Source organism: Crotalus tigris, unplaced genomic scaffold (assembly GCF_016545835.1).
Source record: "Crotalus tigris isolate CLP2741 ecotype Arizona unplaced genomic scaffold, ASM1654583v1 scf7180000017611.44802233496:7321179, whole genome shotgun sequence".
NCBI classification, from domain to species: Eukaryota; Metazoa; Chordata; class Lepidosauria; order Squamata; family Viperidae; genus Crotalus; species Crotalus tigris.
Window position 1 is genome coordinate 2962481 of NW_024096511.1, and position 24877 is coordinate 2987357.

The 24877-nt window shown below is 37.7% G+C and overlaps 1 protein-coding gene and 1 long non-coding RNA gene across 10 annotated transcripts; one reads left to right on the forward strand and one right to left on the reverse strand.

Annotated features, from left to right (window-relative positions):
* Window positions 1–6: 6 nt before the first annotated feature.
* Window positions 7–19293, forward strand: TAAR1 (trace amine associated receptor 1). 9 transcript variants are annotated; one of them, XM_039324029.1, is made up of 4 exons: window positions 1235–1276; window positions 2023–2151; window positions 17006–17144; window positions 18024–19293. In XM_039324029.1, the coding sequence occupies exon 4, from the start codon at window positions 18127–18129 to the stop codon at window positions 19165–19167; it is 1041 nt and encodes a 346-aa protein (XP_039179963.1). In that variant the 5' UTR covers window positions 1235–1276; window positions 2023–2151; window positions 17006–17144; window positions 18024–18126; the 3' UTR covers window positions 19168–19293. The 9 variants fall into 9 exon arrangements, with proteins under 9 accessions (XP_039179991.1, XP_039180002.1, XP_039179963.1 ...); XM_039324046.1 differs by having other exon boundaries at window positions 2023–2108; XM_039324014.1 differs by lacking the exon at window positions 1235–1276 and adding an exon at window positions 1487–1691.
* On the reverse strand, window positions 9303–20211 carry LOC120299335. The gene is made up of 3 exons (XR_005554393.1): window positions 20120–20211; window positions 10332–10504; window positions 9303–9602 (listed from the first exon to the last, which is right to left on the reverse strand). It is a non-coding gene; the product is annotated as an uncharacterized LOC120299335 (long non-coding RNA).
* Between the last annotated feature and the right edge of the window lie 4666 nt (window positions 20212–24877).

The window sequence follows — 24877 nt, forward strand, 5'->3', positions numbered from 1 at the left end:
TTCCTGCCTAGATGACCTCTAAGGTCCCTTCCATCATCATCATCATCATCATCATCATCATCATCATTATTATTATTATTATCATCATCATCATCATTATCATTATTGTTATCATTATCCTTCCTTTTGTATGATAATATGGCTATGCAGAAAAGGAAACTAAATATGAATAAAAAGATATGGTGAAACTAGGCTGAAGAAAAAATACCTATAGACTATAAGTTTATTAGCTAAGAAATTAAAAGGCTGACAAATCAATTTATGAACATTATGCCAGTTTAGCATGCTTTCTTAAAGAAAGAAGAAACTCAGTGGAAAGTGTTCCTGGCTTTGAAACATGAAAATAATTTACTATAGTCCTCTCCTGGCCAAAAAAAAAATCCCTTTCTTTTTGTCAGTATGCTTGCATAGCAACCTTCGGGTGTTGCCAGGATAAACAAGAAGCACCTGTCCACAGTGCTCTGTTCCTTAGAAAAGTAGTGCTTTCAAAACTATGCATAATAGCCTTTAACTGATAAGCTGACAAATCAAAGCAAATTCAAAAAATATTAGGATTATAAAAGGTAATTAACTGTGTATTAACCTGGAAAGATATCTCTGTTCAGAATAAAATATAATGGAAATGAATTGCTTTTGATATTCTGATTCAATGTATTCTTGCATGTGTGTAACTATTGTTAAATTTAATAGAGTTTATTTCTGAGTAGCACATTAATGTTTGTATTAAAGAGTTTGCTACACAAGTGGACATCTCGTTGTCATGGGACTTGCCTTCCTACAACAATGGTTTTCTTCCACACCTACTTCCAGATTTGAAGGAATCCATTCTGCTAAATGATACTATACTATTGGTAGACTGGAATTGCTGGTTGCATTTCTCTGTTTGTAGAATTGAATCATAAAACTGCTCAGTTCTACAGCATTGTAAGAAAGGAGACAAACTGGTTATATTTAAAACCCTGTCTGCAAACTGCTTTTAAAATGATTATTTTTGGAAACAACAGTGCAGATTTTGAGCAAACCATTGCCCAATTTAGCAATGAAATACTAATTAAATGTTAAGTATTATAAGCCCTAATAATGAAGGATGAAGATTAAATCTTGTGAACCTACAATAGTAATTTAAGAGTTATGGTAGTGTATAATATTATCATCAATATGCTTGAAATGCTTCTGTAATTTCGCAGTCCGGGGCAAACTTGAATAAATAATCATTCTGCAGATTTTCATCATGATTCATTTTAATCAGGAACAATCAACTACCTGACAGTTTTAAGTAAGTAGATTTCAATATTAAATTATATTTCAATATTTAAACTTTTCATAAACAGCATGAGAAATGTGCATGCAAATTACATGGTAATAACTGCCTATCTTTGGCATATTTATTTTTGTGGTCTTGGTACACATTTGATTTAAAAAAAAAACAACACCTATTAACATCCTCTATACTGCAAGCAAACTTGTGCCTGGAAAGATTTATCATCTGCTTATCTAGTCTGAATACTTAATACTGACGTCATCATGTTAGTTAAGACTTTGCATCAGGCTGCAAAGGAAATTCAGACTTGGTTGGACTCGGCTTCAGTTAATTGAGGTTGAATGGCTGATAAGTGATATTTTGGGCTATTTTGGATGGATTGGCACACAAGAAAACTCTTGACTTAGCTAATGAAAATTGTTTTCTGGAGGTAAGAGTTATTTCTGATCTGGGGATTTAGGTGGGACAAAAATGTTAAGCAAAAAAGTTTGCTTATTAGCAGCACAATGACAGAGCTGGACAGACTATTTTTTTATTTTAAGCCTACTTAAAAAAAAAGTCTAAGGTAGCAGCCAAAGAAGTTAGAGTGAGGCCACAATTGTAAAACTCTGAAAGTGTAATTAAACTCTTGGCATGAGAAAGTGGTTTTTAGCTTGCCCAGAATAAGATAAGTTTAAATTTAAGAGAAGATTTATAAGTATTCTATTTTCAATTTATTTAGGGATAACATTTGCAATATTATTTTTCTTTGTGTCTTTCAGTTTGTCTTGGGAGAGGGAGAGAGAGAGAGAGAAAGACTAGGTCAAAATCACCCAATTGGATTCATGCAGGAACTCACATTTTACTGGTTTCTAATCTGATGGCTTTAATGTTTTAATTTATTTGTGGGAGTAAGGATGGAATATAAATTATTTTAATATTTAAAATGCTAAAGCAGAATTATGTTACTCTCATTTTTACTGCTAAGTTAAAATGATATAATATTGATATGAATATCAATATAGATATATAATTTATATAAAGATATATAATTTGCCATGTTGGATAGCACAGAAAATATTTGTGGGAGGTGGGGAATACACTAAATATATTGTTGGAATGCACTATTGTACATACATTTTCAATCCATGCCTTAAAAAAATCAATATCCATTAATTTCAACTATTTTATTACTTGCCATGAAAATGCCGTAATATTTCAAAAACTTCCATTCCTTAAGAGAGAGATCTACACTGTATACAGTATATCCAAACATTCTGTTGTTTTAAAATTACATTCTATTAAGATGAAAGCTCTTTATTTGAAACTAGCTGAAGCTCTGGAAGGTCGAACTTATTAAGGCAAGATTTCTATTTCTCCAATTCCACTCCTTTACACGAGCTGGACTCTTACCAGTTCTCAAATTGAAGTCAATTATAATGTTTACAAATCACAATAATTGGATTCACATATTCTACTAGCCCCAAACCAAGAAAGCCTTATTATGGTTGAGCATCATAAGGGTAATCTGTAATCGCTATCACTGTAATTAATAGGCCAGCCCCCACACCCCACACCTATCTCTGTAATTAATAGGCCAGCCCCCACAGCCAGCATCCAGCCAATGCCTGAATCTGAATACACATTTTCCACTGATCATTTTTGTTGTCACACAGGCATGGGGAAATGATTTCAACTCCTTCCCATTATAGAAATAAAAATGTTTGTCTTTTCAGAACCAAAAGCAGTTGAATTTCAGAGAAGCTGGATACTGGGGCTAGTGAAAGAAAAGAAATCATGTTCTCCAATTATCCAGAAAAATCTACAGAAAGATGGAAGAAAATTCTAAGAAAGTGGGCAGGGAACTTTAGCTTCATCCTAAGCAATTAGTAATAGCAATCATTCAGAATTATGCATTCAGTTTAACCTCTGTTGTTCTGTGTGGTTAAGTCCAATGGTTTTGTCCCTGCTATTTTTGTTTTCGGTCCATGCTCAGTATTTTTATAGAATCCTTAACAGCAGAGTTTTTCTAAATTGTGGGGTAGATCAACCAATTGTCTTTTATGGACATTTTTTTTTTTTTGCAGTTCTTTCTTTTTATCTCCCTTCAATTTTAACTGATTTCTATTTAGCTCATTTCCAATTTATCTGGGATTACTTAAGCATTTTTGTTTATTTGTTCATTCTCTTTTTTAAACAATGTTGCATTTTATTCATCTCTTGTGAGATTAGGCTGTCTTTCCATAAAGAAGGAAGGATTTCCCTAACCATGAGCCTCAAACTACAGAACTAGAGATGTTTATAGAATTTGTCTCGTTATTTGTCTTCCCCACCCTTTTGCTTTCCAATAATGAACACAAGTTTAATAAGCCCCATCTCTTTCCCATGCCAAAATTAATATGAATGAGCATAATTTGATGGTTATGAAGTGCATCTGCATTTAAAGATGGCAGTGCTATTATTCTATACAAATAAGAGAGGCAATTGTTTTGTTACATTTCATCCATCCCATCTAGTTCAAGACAATATTTGTATATTTATTGATTAGAACATTTATAGTCTGTCAATTCCACAAGGAATTCTGACAATGTCTGTTGGATGTCAAACCTGATCAATAAGAACTTTTTGTGTGTCAGGAAATTAAAGCATGTTGTTGAAACTAAGAACAAAAAATAAAACAGTATAAAAATCTATTTAAAGCCCCAATAAGAAAAGTAGCCATATAGGTGTGCACAACTTACAACCATTTGTTTAGTGACTGTTTGAATTATGATGGCACCAAAAATAGTGACTTACAATCACTGATGCATAGTGTCTGTTATTATGAGGTTTTACCTAACAGCTATTTGAGAATAAAAGCTAGGAAATGATTAGATAATTTTGTGGGGTAGAGACTAACCATCAGACCCAAATTCATGTGAATATTAGAAATGAAAAGATAAAAAACAAAAACAGCTTGCAGGATCTGTTTTAAAACCTCAGTCATACCCTACATGCTGAAGGACTCCTTGAAAAAAACTGAAGGATTGTCATTTCTGTAGAGAGAGTAATTAGTAGTGCTCATCAATAGCTTTTCACAATTTATGTAATGTGCAAACACCATGCATGTTAAACAAGCATCTAGTAGTTCCATATTAACTGATCAAGCCTGTTGATCTGGCCTGTTTGCTCAACAGCACAAGCCACACTGGGCCATTCTGGGTGTGTGTGTGTGTCACCCTTTCTGTACACATCAACCATTTTGAAAGGAAACACAAAAGGGATATATTTCCTTCCCTTTGCAATGCTTGCACAAGATGGGTGACACATGATTCCTTTTGTTCATGATGTCCCTATAACATTTAATTAAGCAGTAGTTAAGATTTGCCTTTATAGTAGATAGAAAAGATTTTTACGCAGCTGCTTGCCTGACTCTCAGTTCCTGTTACCAGTTGTTTTCTAGTCACGTTGATTATTAGTGTGGTTAGTTCTGATTGCTGGAGGCCTTAAAAACAAATATGATGTGCGGAAGTATATACGCTTCAGAAGTGTGTTTTCCTTTTCCCGTCAGCGGAGCAGAGAAAACACAAATTATTTTATCTTAGGGGAAAAACCTTGTGAAAGAAAGGAAGGCAAGGTCAGAAAAAAGAAGATACAGTGGTTGCAATGGGGAAAGGAGGGAGCATCTGTTGAAAGTGAGAAGAAAAGATTTTGTGCAAGGCTGGCTGGAAGTTCTACACTATTTTCCCATTGCTATATAGAAACCCAAAGCAAACTACCAAGCTCAGAGAGCAGCAAGACTCTACCAAAATAAATAAATGTAAAACGGACAAATCACACCAGGTAGCATATTGTTTCTAAAACTATCTAAGACAGTGGTTCTCAACCTTTCTAATGCCGCGACCCCATAATACAGTTCCCCATGTTGTGGTGACCCCCAACCACTTATACATTACCGGGTGCCAGGGGCATGGCCAAAGAAAAGGGGAAAAAAATGGCAGACAGCCTTGTTTGGCGACCCCCGTGAAATGGTTGTTCGACCCCAAATGGGGTCCCGACCCACAGGTTGAGAACCACTGATCTAAAGTTATGTCCCCTACACTTATTGGACACAATTGGGGTACAAGGGTCTGCAGACGGAAAGTATGAACTACCTTGGGAGAAAGGGGGAGAAAAGATGCTGTCTAGGAAACAATCAGACAAGAGTGATAGGATCCCACTTATTGGTCAGAAAAACAAATTTAGGAAGGACTCACCCCAATGGATCAAAAGTTAAGAGAAGAGAAACAAAGATGATTAGGGCACTGGAGGCTAAAGCATATGAAGAACAGTTGCAGGAATTGGGTATGTCTAGTTTAATGAAGAGAAGGACTAGAGGTGACATGATAGCAGTGTTCCAGGATCTAAGTGGCTGGCCCAAAGAAGAGGGAGTCAATCTATTCTCCAAAGCATCTGGAGGCAGGACAAGAAGCAACGGATAGAGACTATTTCCTGACAGTTAGAACAGTTATTCAGTGGAATAACTTGCACTTGTGTGTGCCGTACAACACTGGAGGTTTTAAAGAAGAGATTGGACAACCATTTATCTGACATGGTGTAGGGCAGGGGTGTCAACAAAACCATGCCACCCCATTGCCAGCAATGAAAAAAAAGCCACGATACATCGCAACACATCATGTGATGTTGCGAGTTTGACATCCCTAGTATAGGGCCTCCAGTTGGAGCAGAGAATTGGACTAGAAGACCTCTAAGATCCCTTCCAACTCTATTATTCTGTTAAAAGCAGAGGCTGCATTCCCATTTGTGGCACTAGGGGATTTATCCGATGGCCTAATGTACTATGCAAAGCCAAATATTTGTCACTTATCAATTCACACCTTACTATGGTGTGTAAACTCACTGGCTTCACTTGCCTGTGAAGGCAAGAACTTTCTGATTTGCTCTTGCTAAAAGCATGTTATTGTTTGTTATGGCCACCCAGATTTGCCTTAATGTGACTGACTTCCTTGCCACCTTCAGTTCTACTTGTAGACAAATATATTATAAAGCCCATTTAACCTTGTGGCCTGCCAACTTCTTAAGTAGATAGTTAGATGAAGCATTTTTTTGTTATGATTTATTGCCAACCATAGTTGAGGAAGGAGATAATTTTTTAAAAAATGTTTAAACTAGCTGGTTTCTTTGCTACCATTTGCACCACTTATAACCTAGTAGCACAGCTTCTATTTAAGCTCTTGTATCACCCAGCTAAAAAAAAAAAGGGGGGGGGGAGGTTAAACATTCACAGATGTAAGACAGCTAGAAAATAATATTGATTATTTCCTCCTTTGGTTTATCAAATCCTGAGAAAATAATTTTTTAAAAAATATCTAGAATTAAACATTTCTGAATTTTGGCAGCACAGCAAACCACCAAATGACCCATGGAAAATTAAGGATGAATGTAAATATTTAGAGGGAGGCTGAAAAGCCTTGCTAATTTTAAGAAGGGAAGGTAGCAATATATCAACAAAATATGCCTTTTAGCTGAGGATAGCATCAAGCAATGCAGTATAGGCTGGTCCTGCTCTCAAACTAACTTTACCCAGATTCCTTCATTTGCAAAAAGCAAGGTTCACTGAGAAAGCCCACACAAATTACTCCCCATACTCTTCCTTACCACTAGTATCTCTGGTCTTCCTACAGATCCACTCTCATCTCTAAAATATGGAAATAGAAGGTTATCTCTTGTTATTCCTTCCATTACGGCAATGCAACTCCAGATGAGATTTGCAATGTACAGTATCAGCCTATCTTTTCTGAGACATTTCTTGAAGAATAACAAGCTCAGAATTGGGTGGTGCCACTATAGAAATAATTATTTAAATAAGTCATTAAACACAAACAAGAAAGTTCTCAGATTCTATATGTACAAGCTAGGTTGCGACAATAATGGATTAACTCTCTCTCTCGAATTAGCCCTCTCTCATGCAAATGTCTATCATTCCAAAGCATAACTTAGAGGAGATAATGAATAGTTGTTTAGATCAGCAATAGTTTTACAGGTGGTCCTCGACTTACCACTGGTTGCTTAATAACTTTTTGAAATTATAATGAACCCTGAACGGGTGTTTTACAGTTCATACAACATTGTAAAACATGGTGCCAGCTCCCCATAGCTGCATGACCACATTTTGGGTGCTTGGCAACCAGCTCACCTTTACAACTGGTTGCAGTATCCTGCAGTCATATAGAATGGAATGTGCCCCTGCAGGAGCAGCGGAAAAAGTTTTAGCAACACAGAATTTTCACAGAGAGAGGCCCATATTAAGAGACTGTGTAGTCCTGAGCCGGATGGGTGAGGGTTCAGGGTAGCCACATCCTAGAATCTCTCAGGATGTGGTACAGGATTATAACTTTAGTTTGGCAAGATTCTGTCCATTAGGAATAAGCAAATAAAAAAAATTAACTCAATCGGATTTTACTGTGTCATCTTTGAGTATGAGCCAGATATCACTTGACAGCAATTTGTGACATTGTTTTGCTTGTTTCTAGCAATTTTTTTGCCAGTTTCTGGCCAGAAATGCACATTTGGAAGAATTGGTTTGCATTTTCAACCAGGGCATTTTCTTAATAATTGCTGCAAAAAACAAAAGAGTCATAAAATTGAGTCTGGTCATATCAGTGTCTCAACTTACAACATAACTACTTATAACCAGAAATCCAGTCCCAACTGTGGTCATAATTTGAGGACTACCTATGCTAAGAAAGGAATGAGTGTGGTGGTCATATTCCAATTTCTGAAATGATTGGGGTTTTTTTATTAAAAGTTTTACAAATTTAATACAATACAATATAAACCCCTCCCACCCCTTCCCCCCTCCCCCACTTCCCAAAGCTGATTACAGGGTAACAAATAAACAAACATAATCTAACTAACATTAACCAACTATACTATCAATCAAAACCCTAACACACTCCTTTTCAAAACAAGTGTTAACAAATTATAAACTAAAATAATGATATAATTAAAACTATTAATAATTATCTAAAATCTACTCATATGCAAGATAATACTTTTCAGTTTCATATCTCTTTTGAATGTAATCAATCCATCTTCTTCAAAGCATAATATATTTTTCTTGTGAATGATCCTTTAAATAAGCAGAGATTTTCGCCATTTCTGCTAAGTTAGACACCTTAAGTATCCATTCTTCCATAGTAGGCAGAAAGTTTTTCTTCCAATATGAAATGATTGTTTTCCATCCTGGCTGTTTTTTTAGCACTCCTACATAAGGCAGACATAATTCCAGAACACATGGAGTGTTAAGGGAAAGACTTCTTCTTCAAATCCCAATAGCAAGGTAGCAAGTAAACAGCAATTAATTCTAAATAAGACTTAGCTGAGCAAGATGGATTTCCAAGTAGAGCAGGGGTGTCAAACTCGCCATGTCATGTGACCTGTCACGACATATTGTGACTTTTTTCCCATTGCCAGAGCTGGGGTGAGCGCAGTTTCGGCATGATGCATCCAGCCTGCGGGCCGGCAGTTTGACAGTAGAGCAGTCCAAAATCAAGATTTACAAAGCCAGTTCAAGGAAGAGATGAAGTCATAATGGGTCAACAAACTCTGATTGAAAGTGTCACGATAGGCAAGAGACCCTTTTTTCTACAGCCACTTAATACTCTTTGCTGAGTCTGCACAACTGTGGCCAAACCTTGCTGGTGAATTCAGCATCTTGCTGTTTGCTCATGAGTTGCATACTTCAGCAAGGTGCATAGATCCCAAGAGGAACTATTGGGGAGGGAGCAGGTGACTGCCTGGAGCAGCCTGCTTTGCAATTGAGTCAGACCCCAATGGCCATGACAGATGATCATCAAACCGGTGGTTGCTGCAGTGTTGCCAAAGTCCCACCCCTTTCTATGTGTGTGCAATGTAAGATCACAGTGCCATAACTGCCATCTTGCCTTTTTTGATCCCCTGCAGCTGCTTAGTCTACAAATAGTACATCTACACATTCACACATTTGTCATTCTCACTAAAAAACAATTTCTCAAGGAAAAAGTGAATAGAAGCTAAGAAAATATGGAATAGTTATTTCAGATCTTTTTTTGATAGCTGATCTTTAATTAACTAATCACTGTAGTGTCAGTTTCATCCAGATGTCTCCTTCATTTACTTAAAATGGCTCCATTTTGGTAATTGCAGTGATGGTTAATACATGTCACCATACTTCACTTCATTAGTATTCTCCAGAACATACATCTTTATGTCTTAGCAATTCATGCTGCTTTCATTTCTCAAATACTTCTGCATTCTATATTTGTATGACTAGCTTGTTCAGGCTGGCAAAGCCAGAGATGAGGAGCTTATGCCAGATATAAACAACCATTCAAAGCAGAGACTGAAAGAAGGGATTAAAAAAATAAAATGCAGATGAATAAATAAGGGATCCCAAAATGTTGCAAAAGTTATAGCTTTCCACTATACCATTAATTAGCAATAAATAACTGAGCATTTACCTTAAAATATTAAAAATCACTCATAAGTTCTAAACTGAGAAAGATTATCAAGAACTATGGTCAACAAAGTTTAAATCATAAATCATAAGTCTGTTTGGATTTAAATATCCTGTAAAACTGAAATATAGGCTGCATATGTAAAGAAACCTAAATGTTGAGTACAGTACAAGTCCATGAATGAAGTTGCAGTTTTGGAATGTTTTCCAGTTTGAGTTGAATTTTATATCAGATTTACTTTTCAACTAGTTATTCTAGATATTATAGCACTCAAAGCTAATTTGCTGCAGTGCCTGTCACTGTCCTTCCCGTTTGTGGCTAGTTGGGATGCCAGGTTGCTATGTTCTTTGCTGATCAGCGGTTGTCGTTTTAATAATCCTGGAGCTGATGGCCCATTAAGGCAATGAATCATCTTCAACCCTAGATATCCATGCTTCATGAACCCTTACATCTCCCAGGGTTTCTGTCCAGGTTGACCAGGCATGCTCTCCTAACTTTCACAACCCCTGCTCACAGCACAGCAAAGCTTTCCTTCACTGTCCTTTAAAAGAACATATTTAAATAGCAAAGTAGAAATATTGTTATCAAGGTGAACTATCAATTTGTTTCCTTACCACAAATTTCCATGGACCTACAGAGGAAGGTAGGAATGCAATGATAACCTGTTCCCTATTGTTTTGATTCATCAGAGTAGTGAAGGTATCTTAATGGAAGAAAAGAAGAAAAGAAAGGTTCCTTGTTGTATAACATGGGAAGGGGATGTGGAAGTATCCATAAGTGTAAATATCTGGGGAATAAAATGAAATAGGGATTAGTAAGCAAGGCAAAACAATTCCTATAAAGAAAAAGCAGTCCAGGCTGATCTCACTTGCATGAATGAGAAAGACCAGAAGCAGGGCAAGACCGATCAAGTCTAGACTGATTTTCTGAAGTAGGCTTAAGCAATAGCAGGAAGCAGAGAGTATTATGAACATCATTTTTTCCTACTGGATTTACAAAAGAGGCTTGAAGAATTCTATACAATGGAATAAGAAAAAAAAAAAGAAGGGGAGAGAAACCAAACCTTATGGCAACATTTGAATGAATTAAAGATTAAGACTGTTAAAAGTAAAAGAAAGTTAAAATTGATTTATTTAATCTAAAACAATAAATGTTATTATTTCTGGCAACTCTTTAAGGACCTTCCGCTGACATCAGAACCGAAAAGATGGTTTTTATTTTTATTTTTGTAATATATTTTATTGATTTTTTTAAAAAACATAAATCACTTAATAATTGGTGAACAGTGTGTTACCTGGGTTACATTTGTAAAACAATCATTAACAATTGATTTCTATAATCCATAATCCACATAATGCTTTTAGTTGATTTCTTCTTTTCCCAAAATATCCTCTTTTGCAAACATTGAGTTAATACAATTCTTATTGTTTTGATAGATAACAATTAAATATATAATTTTTTCTCAATATTCCTAAAAATAATAATCACATCAATATAATATTTCTTTTCTATCCAATCATTCTGGTTGCCTTATCATAGATCCTGTTACAGTCCTTATTTTACTTTGTTTCTCCTACCAAATTCTAGGTATTCTTATTGGTTAAGATTTTCTCAAAAATTAATTACATTTAAAAATGTAACTCTATTTTTCCATATGAACCATCTCACACTTTTACAGTTCTTAAGGAATAGATAAAACAATGAAAAAGAAAGAAAGAAAGGAGAGCAAAAGTAAAGAAACATAAAAAATAACATACTACTTACAATATATATCCCTCCTAAGCTAATATATATTTATTTCCTAAATTTATTATTTTTAACCATAATAAAAATAGGTTTAATTTTTAAACATTCCATTAATACATCTAATCATCTAGTCCTTTAACTATTATTCAAAACATTTTTTATCCATTATAATTTTCTTAAATTCAATCATACTTAAATATCTAAAACATTTCCTTTCTCTAAGTCATTTCAACTTTTTCATATTACTCATATCAAGAAAGAGAACAAAAAAGGGGAAAAAAGCATACTATATTATTTAGGGAATCCATCCTCTTAGAATGACATATATATTCCAAAACTTTTTCTATTACTTTAACCATATTCAAACAAATGTTTCTTTTTTAAGTATTCTCTCTGGTAAGTCCCATCATCTATTTTCTTGGTTTCCACTTTAGTCTTTTCCCTATGCCCAGTATCTTTCTTAACCAATGTATTTTGTTGAATCAAAAAGTTTTTCCATATGTTCATAAATGTTGCCGTAGATATAAAAAGTAAATCATGTGAAGTGTCTTTGTACGGGCTTCTGCCTTTCCATGTTTGTTGAAAATCTTTTTCTTTTTCTTTCTCTCCACTTCTCTTATCATTTCCTTTCTCTCCAATGTTCCTGACATCTCTACAGTCTATTTTATCCAATCTGTTTTCTTGTCCTCAGATTTATTTTGTAGTCTTAAGGGATAAGTTATTTTTTCCAATTCTTGTGAATTTTTCCCACTAGGATTAAATCATGTTTCCTTGTTTTGTTAAGTTCCATCTTTAAGTGTCTATTCTCAATTATATATCCATTTATCTGTTTTATCTGCTCCTTCTTTGTTGTTGTTTTCTGGGATTTTTTTGTTGTAGAATTAACTTAGAAATAGATTGATTTATATTTTCAAAGTTATTTTGGATTTCTTTGTAGTTTAAAGTCATTGTTGTTTGAATTAGTTGCAGTATACTATATATCTCCTCCTGTGTAGTATTTATGTTTTCTTGATATGTTCTTTCTACATGTCTCTGATCCATGATGGCCAAGAATTTGAGTTTTTCTCTTCCTTTCTTTTCTCTGCAAATAGCTTTAGAGTCCCAATTAAATAGATATTTGTAATCCAAATAGTTCAAAAAATATTTTTTTCCTGAAATTTATAATTCTCTCTTTGTCTACAGCCCAGATTATTGTCTTTTTTGTCACAGCTATTTTTTGTTGTTAAACCTTTGAAGATCACAGACCAGCTTTTCCCAGGTTTTGCCAAGTCTTAATATTAAAGTCATAGCTGTCATAGTCTTCATCCACCACTAGGTGTCAGCAACTATTTGTTTTTCAATTTCCAAAATAAACAATTATCTTTAAAATGAGAGTCTTAACCATTCAAACAATTTTATATTTATCTAGATTTAAGTTTTAAATTTCAGGTTTTATATTTATTTCACTTCCATATATTTTGATCCTCCATAAGAAGATTAATTCGCCACTTTGGTTAGTATAAGAGTGGGGTGGAAATCCCCCTCCTTCCCTTTCGGAGGTATTTTGCTTCTTGGGGATCTTTTCCGGGAAATTAAATGTAGAATAGAAAAGAGAAGATTGAATTCCTCACCCAGTTTCAAGCACGCTGTTCACAGTTGTGCTGGTTAGTGCTTTTGGACTTTGGTTGCTAGTAGCTTGGGCTTTCTCCTGTTGAGTTAGAAGGCTTTCCCCAAGTCGAACAGAATGGCTGCTACCATTCCAGAATTGCTGGAGCACCCTTCTTTCTTTGTCACCTCTCCATTTAGGGTCCCCAGGCAGGGTGAAATTAGCCGCAGAAGTGTGGAGAATCTGCAAGCCCATGACCAGTCGCTACCGTGCAAAACTGGAAGTCCTGAAAAGATGATTTTTAATGGATTTGTTTATGGATAAGATATGAGATTTGGATATCAGAACTGAAAAGATGATTTTTAATCCATTTATTTATGGATAAGAGATGGGATTTGGGATGAAGGGATAAATATCTGTAACCTTACAAAGGGTGAAGAGTCACCAAATTTGTTTATATTTGCTATGATGAAATTTGGAAGTAACTTCTTTATATAAATCTTTTCTCTTATTTATTTTATTATACTTTTCCCAATGAATCACTATGCCCATTTCATTGGAAATCAATCTTATGAAATGAAGTGTCTTCAGCAAAATTGGATAGGTTCTAGTTTTAAATTCTCAGAACTTTTAAACACTTTTAAAATAGCATCTCAATCAGTTAGGAAATAACCTCACCAAAAAGGGACACCTAAAATTTTGATATCCACTTTGCTTTTTAATCTTTTGCATTTTCACTATATGTATAATTTTAAATATTTATGTGGTCTTTTTAAATGAGAAACAGAAAATATTTCAGAGCAGATAGCAACATGTACTGCAGGGTCCTGAGAGGATGCTCATGTCTAAAGGGGGCCTGTCTATTCATAAAATACCTTATCATGGCCAAGACAATCAAGCTGTCAAACTCCGGACACTCAATGTCAATCTCAGCACACCCACTGTAATAAAAATAAAAGTCATTTGTGCAAGCTGAGACTATAGCTCCATTGTTGGAATGCCATGGCATGGCATTCCATGTTCCCTAACTTCCTTCTCTATGTGCCTCCAAGTCAGTTTTGACTTCTGGCAACTGTCTGGAGAAGTTTCTGCAGTTTCTTTGGCAAGGTTTTGTTAGAATGGTTTGTTATTGTCTCCTTCTTGGGACTGAGAGAGAGAGAGTAACTGGCTCAATGTCACCCAGATGGCTTTATGCCTAAGATAGGACTAGAACACCTATTTTCCCAGTTTCTAGTCTGATGCCTTAACCACTAGACAAAATAACTCTCTTCCTAGTCTCTGCTTCTGCTAAAAAATATAAGATTTTACTTTTGTTAATGATATTAGTGAAGGTTGCTTCTACTTGCATAAGATGAAACTTTCAGATATCAGTTCTGTCTCCTTCATTTGCTCATCTCAATTTTGTCCCTGCAAAATCAACTCAATCTTTTCTAACAATTGACTGGTTAAAGTCTGGCAAGCCAGAACTGGGTGAATTTATAGAGCAAGTCACCATTTGTATAGCTTTGGCCAAGAGAACTCCTTGACCCTCATCTTGGGCTAAGTCAACGGTCTCAAATATCATATTCCTGGGATCAAGAAAGGACAGGAACTAAGGAGAAATTTCCTGACAATTAGAATAATCAAATCAGTGGAACGACTTACCTCCAGAGGTTGTGGGTGCTCCAACACCAGAGGATTTTAAAAAGAGAGTGGACAACCATCTGTCTGAAATGGCATAAGGTTTCCTGCTTGAGCAGGGAGTTGGACTAGAACAGTGGTTCTTAACCTGGGCGATTTTCCCCTCCCAGGGGGCGATTTCATTTTTCAGGGGGGTGATGGAACGAAAAGGGGCAACGCGGGGGCGAAGGAATGAAAAGGGGGCGATATGGGGACGATGGAGCGAGAAGTTTTGGGGACACTTTTGAGACTTTTTCGTACAGTGAATGGCTGTATATCTGTCATACAAAAACATCAGCTCACTCGCTATTAGTGGATTGAATTGTGTTTTCAAATGTTCCTCCAGCTAGCTTCAGTACAGAACACCATACATATGTGAATACGCATCTTCATGCGCATTGCGCAGCAGCCTCTACCTATACAGTGGTGCGCTATTGGCCAGAATATGGGAGATATGGGAAAAAGACTGGAAATAAATTATTTGCATCGATATATCCTGATGACAATTTTAAAGAAAACAAAAAAAGTGCATAAATTGAAGAATTATTTCCTATATTGTGATTGAGAGGTTATGTTGGGGGAGGGGGGCGATGACAACTTCCTCATTGGCTCAAGGGGGCGATTCATTCAAAAAGGTTAAGAACCACTGGACTAGAAGACCTCCAAAGTTCCTTCCAACTCTGTTATTCTATTATTCTTATAGCAGCACCTTGGAGAGTTCCAAGCAAGCAGCCTATTCTAACAAAAATTGGAGGCTGCTGACACTGGGTAATTCCTGCTATCCAAACTTTGATGACTGAGATTTTTTTTCTGCTGTCTAGAATATATGGCAATGAAAAGGACAGTCATCCATTACTGGGCAAATGCTGTGGGGCAAGAAGGGATATGGGCTGAGATTGGGTAAAAATTGTTTTCAACAATCTAGCCTCAACTAGTATTTGATATGATTTGCATTTTTAATTTTGAATTCATCACAGTACTGCCTAGTCATGATGACTGAGTGCCAGTGTTCATTCTTGTTTTGGATTAAGTTTTGAATGTGGATCCTGCCTGAAGTCCTTCTGGCCAGCCATAAATAAAAAGAAAATCATAATAAATATACCAATTATCCTCTTCCCTCCCCCCCCCCCCATTCCAATCTATCTTTTCTTCACTGTTGCCTCATATCTCTTTCCTTTGCTTTGCAAAATATACTCGGCAATTTTTGCCTGTTATTTTACTTCCTTTATTTCAAAATCCCATTTGTTGAAAAACACTGAGCTTTCTGCTGTTCTCATTTACTTTACAAAGGCATCCTACTATTTAGACCAGGGATGGGGAACTATGGCCCTTTTATGACTGTGGCCTTCAACTCCCAGAATTCCTGAGCCCTGTTTTAGTTCCAGGGCCAGGATTGCAGAATGAAAAGATGACTCTGTCAGCAAAATAACATTCCCTTTCTGCACAATTTGTCTTCCAGTAATTTGTGCTATTTCTTAGAATAATTATTACATGGGAATCAGATCAGCTTCACATTCTTGAAGTTTGAAGGATTCTGTGTATGCTTGTGGGCATTCCTGACTAGGAATTTGATTGATTAATCAAACATTTTTTATAACTATAAAAAGGAAAATTGTTTAAAGGAAAGACATTGTAAGGATAGGTAAAGCCTAGAACATGGCTAGCTACATGATAGGGTCATAAGACTAATCAATTAATAAACTAATAAAGGCTAGCTACGTCATACCCAGAGAGACAGATCTGATAAAATCCTTGGGTGTTAAATAAACAGGGCTCTTTACAATGTATCAGAATATTATTGCATTGTAATCATGCATAGGGGAAGGTGCTGATACCATTCTTATGGTTCATTTCACAGATTTCACTTAGTTGTGGTTTATTTCAGCACAACATCCTGAATAAGCAAAAACCGCTAGCTCTACACAACACACTGAGTCAAGCAAAGTATTACAGCTTAATGCAGTGAACTTAGTGACATAAACTTGAGCAATGCCTTTCAGTAAAGCTATTCACTGCATTAGAATAAATAGGACAAACCTATTTAGGTTCTAAAACTGTGAGGGTTGAGGGAGAGTACTGGGTAGCTCTTTTCCCCTTGAGAAGTCATATAATTATTTCAGAGGCTTGCTTTCATGTCAGGTTTATGTCAGCATATCAGCTTGCTAAAATAAGATTACTACGGTATTAAAATATGGCAGCATCAATATAAAAAGGCATTGCTTCCAGAAAAAAAGAAAGATGGTGTTCATAAAACTGCAATTGTCTCAAGATTCCTTATTTTACCATTTTGTCTGTTAGTTATACAGGAGCAGGCCATAAATCACTGAATGTGTCTGAGCAAAGATTCCCAGCATATGAAATTGCTTAATCCATTGGGCTGGCAAATACACAACAGAGGATGCTGGATCCCCTAGTGGGTTGTTATGCAGAACTGAAGGTCAGTATTCAGGTTTTGGGATAGCATAGCTGTGTAAACCTGATTAGTCCTAAGTATTTTGATGAAAAAGTTGAAACATTGAACAGTAAATACTGGCCAATGGTGTCGTCATGCAACAATGGTTCCTCTCTTTACAATACAGCAGCGGTTCTCAACCTATGGGTCGTGACCCCATTTGGGGTCGATCGACCATTTTTCGGGGGTCGCCAAAGGTGGCGATCCGCCATTTTTCGCGGCGCCGTGCACGCGCGTCGCGCATGGGGGCGCCGCCACGCATGTGCGTTGCGCATGGGGGTGCCACCGTGCATGTGTGCCGTGCACGGGGGGGGCGTCACGCATGCGCGTCACGCATGGGGGCGGTGCTGCGCATGCACACCGCGCATTGGGGCCCCGCCCCCATGCACGCGGCGCCACACATGCGCAGAACGTTTGTGTGGCGGGGGTCGCCGTCACACAAACGTTGAGAAGCACTGCAATACAGTCAGGGTCACAAGCAAATGTTCATTAGCCTTCCCCTCTATTTTTGCCATCATGCCTTGTCTATCCATAGGAGTGCTTCCTGTTCTCTTTCTCTCTCTGATTTGGCATTCTAGTGATCCCTGAAGCCCAATCAAAACCAGGGAAATTTCTTTCTGCCCTTAATTTGTTGTCTTGTGAATCAAAAGATTAGGGTGACAATCCAGCAGAAGTTATGGATATAAGTAGATGCCATGTTATCACTGGTAGGAGACTAGCACTTTTTTACATGTATACGGTTTCCTGAATACACACATAAAGAGACACACATGGCAGGGATTAATGTGCTTTGCAGTTGAGAGAGAAAGATTTAACTCAACTCTAAATATTCATATTGTGCTTCCTTCCTATCCTTCTTGACAGGTGATGCTCCTCTGCAGGATGACCAAAGGCTAAGGAATTCCCGGCTCTTACACTGAAAGAAGATAGCCATAGGATTGCACATGTGATATCCACTGTGCCTGAGATGGGCTTGTATGAATCTGAACCTTCTGAAAGGGTGCAGCTGTGTTGTGAATCCATCAATGGCTCCTGCATAAAGAACAGCTGGTCAATGAGCATCCAAATGTCTATGTACATCTTCATGCTGTGTGTGATCCTGGCTACTGTGGCTGGCAATCTGGCAGTTATCATCTCAGTATCACATTTCAAGCAGCTCCACACACCTACAAATTTCCTGATACTCTCAATGGCCACAGTGGATTTCCTTCTCGGCATCTGTGTCATGCCTTACAGCATGGTAAAATCGGTTGAGAACTGTTGGTATTTCGGAGAGTTCTTCTGCAAAATCCACACTAGCATTGATATCATGCTGAGCACCGCTTCCATTTTCCATCTTTCCTTTATCTCCATTGACCGTTACTATGCAGTCTGCAACCCGCTGCGGTACAAAACCAAGATAAACACTTCTGTTATACTAATCATGATTTTTATCAGTTGGATATTTCCTGCTTTGTTTGCCTTTGTACTGGTCTTTTTGCAACTCAATTTATTGGGAGCAGAGGAAACGTTCCACAAGCTCTTCTATTGTGTGGGAGGCTGTTTCGTCTTTTTCAATGAAACTTCGGGTGTGGTGGCCTCCATGTTTTCCTTCTACATCCCTGGGTTTGTCATGCTGTTTGTCTATGGGAAGATATACATAATAGCCCAAAGGCAAGCCAGAGCCATTACAGCTGCTATGAGCCAAATACAGATAAGATTTGAACTACAGCATCATATCTCCCACAACAGGGAACGAAAAGCTGCAAAAACATTAGGTATAGTGGTTGGGGTTTTCCTCATTTGCTGGTCCCCATTCTTCTTCTGCACCATCTTGAGTCCATTTATGAATTATACCATCCCACCTATCCTTATTGATGCAATGGTTTGGTTTGGTTATTTGAATTCAACATTTAACCCAATTGTTTATGCATACTTTTATCTATGGTTTCGAAGGGCCTTGAAGCTGATTTTATTGGGGAAGGTTTTTCAGCCGGACTCCTCCAGAACTCAATTATTTTCGGAATAAACCGTACTGAAAGGAAGACTCAGTTCCTCAGTATTTTATTCTCCTCAGAGGTGAGGGTGAAAGAGCAGTTTAGTGTAACTTTGTACTCTCAGGTGTTACTTGTAAGTTTAGCAGAAATGGGTCATTAAAAAAAATGATAATAACCAAATAATATGTGTATATTACTTCTTTCTAGCAACAACATGGACTTTGGGATGGACATATGAAAGAAAGGCCTCTCCATACTGCAAGGAGACCAGGATGGGATACAAAAAGTAAAACAAATTTATGCCATATTGGGCTCTGGTGGCTGAATCTGTCTTTGCTTTTTTAGTACTTTTAAGCTGAGTAACTTTTAAGTTACTAACTTCTTTAAATGATCCTAATATTTTCCCAAAATATCTTCTGATGGTCTGCAATACCACCTCCTTTAGGCAAACAGCGCATTTGATGTCATATATTCTGTCATTTCTTTCAAAACAATCAAGAATTTCAAAATTTGCCTCAGCTGAGTAAGCTTTTTCCCCCTTTCTCTACTGAAGATTTCATCACAAATGTGCTTCTTTGGCATGGCCATACACTAAATAAGTAAATACATTCTTTGGCATGTTCTAGTTTACATAGTTGGTGGTAGGAAGAAATAATATCAACAAGGCCCATTCCACTTTACTTCATCCCCCTCCCCTTCTCATCCCCTCCCCTTCTCTTTTTGACGTCCTCCCCTTCCATCTTTCTTCCCCCTTCCTTGCCTCTCCCCCTCCCCTTTTTACCTTTTCTTCCTCCCATTCCACATATCTATTTATTCTCCCTGTCCCCCTCCCCCTGATTCTGACCCTGACTCTCAGCCTCACCCTCCTTCTCAGCCTGTCCCTCACCCTCATCCTTTCACCCTCCCCCTCATCCTCCCCCTAACCCTCTCATCAGCACCTTCACTCCCAACCTAAACCTGACCCAAACTCTCACCCTTCCTTACCCCTTTGAGAGTTGCCTACAAAAGGAAGGAAGCTTCCTCAGAGTCCAGGAGCCCTACAGAAAAGCAACTGATTTCTAGGAAGGCATCTTCACTCTGATCACTGATAACTGACAGTAACTGACACTTTAGCCTGCAGGGATGAATCATAAAGGCATTAGAATTCCCAAGGAGATGACCCGCCTCCCTTATCCTCCTATTAAAGGGCACCTGCTCCTCCACTTTGTGACCTACAGTATACCCATGCCACACAAAGATCTCTAGGAAGCTACCAATCCAATCACTAAAGCTGCCTATTTGTCATTTTTTTTTTTGCACGGAAGCCATAGCTCTTTGGATGAGGATGACCTCTTGTTATAGAAGTGCCTGCTGAGCAGCTTAATAGTCTGCTGTTTGCTTTCTAAAGTCAGGGGTTGGAAGCAGATTTGAACTGTGTTTGGGATGGCCCTTGAAATAGATTTGCCCCCTTGAAATCAACAGGACTGAATTTAACAAATCCCACTGATTTTAGCAGCACAACTTTGACAAACTTTGAATCCAGCCCATTGACTGGACAGACCAATAGATTTTAAATCAAAATTATTCAGACTGTCCCATTTAGACCCATTGCAATATATACCCTGCATTGTTTTCTGTTTGAGAAAAGGGATTTTTTTTTAATTTATAACTTTCTTCTGCCACTGTTTGAAGTCTCTGCCTTCCACTTTTCACCTTGTCTTATTTAGTCACTGAATCTCCTTCTGTTTTCTCCATCAAAGAAGTAGGGCACTGTTCTGTTCTATGCGTTGGTAAAGCATTGAGACGAGGCAGATGAACAACACATGCTTCTTTATTGAATCTCCAACAGAACCAAAACAAAATGGTGCGGATTCTTTATATACCCCTTTGCAGGGACAGTGTCAGCCAATCAATGCAATGGATTCTCTCACCTTGCATGTGCGCAATAGGCTGGAGACAGCCTGTCTGGTCCCAGGCAACCATGTAGTCTGCCCGGGGCTCTCTGCAACCTCCTGCACCTGCTGAGTCATTCGGCAGGCCGAGGACATAACAGGCACAAAAACAGTTGAGAAATGACGGTGGAAATGGAATATTGGGGGCAAATTAAGCTGAATGCAAACCTATCCTAGGGGATCAATCTGCTTGTGTGCATCAGTGACAAGAGGGTCTCCTGCTTGTGCAGGGGGTTGGACCAGAAGACCTCCAAGGTCCCTTCCAATTCTGTTATTTCATTACTCTGTCTTCAAAATGAATTCAATATTGAATTCATACTCAGCACCCAGTTTCCTTTGTGCAAACTGAGTCTGGGACATGATTACAGTAAAATGATATAGCTATCATGTCACTTATGTATCTGTTTCTGCTCTTCCAATACATGGCAACATTTACCAATGTCATGATGTTATCCCAGTGTGTGTTTCCTCTCCCTCTTCACTTCTGCATAACTGACTGTCATTAGCAGATCAAGGAAAACACAGCATAACTTGGGTTGCTGCTTTCCTCACAAAATGCAATCCTGCTCCTACCTCTGAAGGGATTGGGCCCTGAGATCTCTGGGTTTCATTTTATAGGTTCCTGGAACAGTCACCTTTTCATTAAACTTTCCACAATTAAGGTCTAACAAAGCTTCAAAATCTGTTGCTCAAAACAGGACAAATATTAATTTGACAACCTCTTCTGAAGCTATTCGTCATCAGGATCATACTAAAAACATGCAGAATAAATATCCATGGGTTTGTAATCTGGACGCAAAACATCAGCTATTGGTAATAATTTGATTATTCAGTGATTGTACCTGAAGCTCTGAGAGATCAGTTTGGATTTCAGAATTCTGAGTGAAAAGAGATTTAATTGCAATGTGATTCAGTTTTCTATACAAAAACATATCTATTATCACTGTAGTGTTTATCTCCAGCTTTGCATTCATATGTAATACATTTGAAGAATCGCCATATGATACAAACAAAAATAATCGTGGTAATCTTTCCAGCAAGGTTTAATGAGAGGGTTTTGGGGTTTTTTTGAGGGCTATTCTATTTTGCAAAGAAATGGATTTAACTGGAAATAGGTGCTAAGCATTTTGAAAGACTAAAGTAAGTGAGATTCCAGGAAGCCAAACTTACACTTAATTTTGCAGTTCTCAAACTAATGGGAGCTATATTGGAAGGAAGGCAATGAGACATCATTTTAATCTGGTTATCAGGATGTCTGTTTGGATTAGTGGATCCCGGGAATGAGGACCTGGTGCCAGTAGTTGATACTGAGAACATCTTGAGGATAAGCAACCACTTCTCTTGCATTAGAAAATCACCCACTGATATGCATGCAGCTCTACAATGTAATTTTGCTTGATTAATTTTGAAAGCAGTCCTCTGAACTTTGGCTCGAATACTTGAGTTGTCATCCTTTTAGTTCTACGAGCCAGTGAATAGGCTTTATTTTATATATATATATATATATATATATATATATATATATATATATATATATATATATATATTACATTCCTTCCAAAAATAGTTTATGTAAAGCTAACCACCACTTAAGTGTATACTTGAACTTAAAAAAAAAACCCAAAAACTTCTGCTTCTTGTTTCCGATTAGACAAACACTGCAGATTCCCAGAGAGCATCCTTGCCATCTGTTTTCAAAACACAAAGGCTCATTTGGGAGAGCAACATTTTGCAAAAGTCCAGCAACACTTAACTTCATTAGTGCCTTAATTACCTCTGTTGCATAGCTCTTGCTTATTATAGCCAAGAAGTACCCCAGAGATGTGTTAACAAGGTCTCTGGTTTCTATTGTAACCCAGCAGAACAGACAATCTGAAGCACTTGGGAAATAGGCATTGTCCAACTCTACTATGTTCATGTTTGCAAGGATGCAAACTTTGGCCTTCAGAGCATAATTTGCCATACCAAGCCTCTGGCTTTTGCTATCAACATCTCTAATTGCTACCCTCATTGGTCAGTCCCCAAAGAGCAATCCTCCACCTGCTTCCAATGGCTTTTCATTAGATGGCATCATATTCTTCACTTTCCTGAAAACTTTTGAATAGATCATTGAGAGCAGTGATCTGCCATTTTGTAACAGGCAGCCCTATTAGTATCTAGACATTCTCTTTAAGTTGGACATTCTTAACCTGGGGACTGCCTGAAGAAACCTGGAGACATGAGGTTTTACAGTTTGCTCAAAAACGAGCAAAATGTAAAATCTCATGTCTCCAGGTTACTGATTCCATGCAGACTTCTTGCAGATTTGGCATACTGCAACCCAATCGTTCTTCCACTGTTTATCGGCATCTTGCTTTTTTTCCCTGTCACTCTTGCCTTTCCTTCAGCTTTTCTTTTTGATTCTGCCATCTGGCTTTCTCTCCTTCTCTAGCTTTTCTGGCTTTCTTCTCTTCCACTCTTTTTCAGGGTCCAAGTAGACATATTAATTTCCCCCCAGTTCTACCTGTGGACTATATTTTCTGAGTTGATTCGGAAGAATCAGCATGGGAAGAAAAGAGTTAAGTCTTCATTCCCTCTTTTTTAACAGTGTCCTTTGTTGCAGGGGGTCTCCAACCTTGGCAATTTTAAGACTTGTGGACTTCAACTCCCAGAAGGTATAGTTGGCTGAGGAATTCTGGGAATTGAAGTTCACAAGTCTTAAAGTTGTCAAGATTGGGGACCCCTGCTTTGTTGTGTCTGTTATGCTCAGAAAGAAGCTCTCATCCCCCAAAAGCAGAATTCCACTCCTTTTCCTCATTCTCATTTCCAAGCAAGCTCAATGGTTCAACCCCTCCCCCCACTTCCCCAATTCACATATATAATTTACTGTATTCTGGGATTTAAATCATGGCCCATCATTAGGTTTCACTTCCACCTTTCCTCCAGGAGGTGAAAGAGGAATAAGCTGCACACAGCAGTTCTTCCTCTGACTTTCATCACAGCAACAACTCAATGCCCAGCACCATCCCATCAGTTTCATGGCTACAGATGGATGAACGTAGATCCCCTACTGCTAGTTCAATAACTATACCTCTACATCACCTTGGTTATAAGAATTAGGATGCAAAAGTTTTGCCTTATTTAGTTCTCTAATGCTGCTAGAGCAGTGGTTCTCAACCTTTTTAATGCTGCAACCCCCAACCGGTCGTAAGTCGAGGACTACTCAACTGGTGCAGCACCGTTTGCAGAATGGGACTTTTGGCGGGCTCAGCAGGGCAGAGACAGCCTGGACAATTCCTATTGGCTTTTGAAAGACAATAGAACTAGACTCTATTCAAGAGACTCTATTCTATTGGCTTTCAAAAGCCAATAGAATAAAAGGGAGTAGCATAGCTAAGGAAAAGGGGGGGAAATGGCGGACTGCATTGTTCGGCGACCCCCGTGAAATGGTCGTTCAACCCCAAATGGGGTCCTGACCCACAGGTTGAGAACCACTATGCTAGAGAAATGTTTACTGCCTTTTGTGGCTATCCCTGGAGTCCCAAAGGGGATTATTTATTATTTTTATATTCTGTCTTATAGCCTTCAGAGTTCAAGGTGGCCTACTCAGGATTTCTATTTATTTTATCCACACAATAATAGTCTTATGAAGTAGATTGAATGAGCTGATATGAAAGAGCAATGAGCTGAAAATAACACAAGCAAATGGAACAAATGCAAAGTTCTTCATTTAAGAAAAAGATTTGAAATGGAAAAGGCTAGGATGGAGATAACTGACCTGGTAACAATACTTGTAGGCTCATAAAATCACTGACAGCCTAACAGAATGGCT

Coding starts and splice junctions, on each gene's coding strand:
- TAAR1 (XM_039324057.1), top strand. CDS start 18,127: ATGGGCTTGTATGAATCTGAACCTTCTGAAAGGGTGCAGCTGTGTTGT.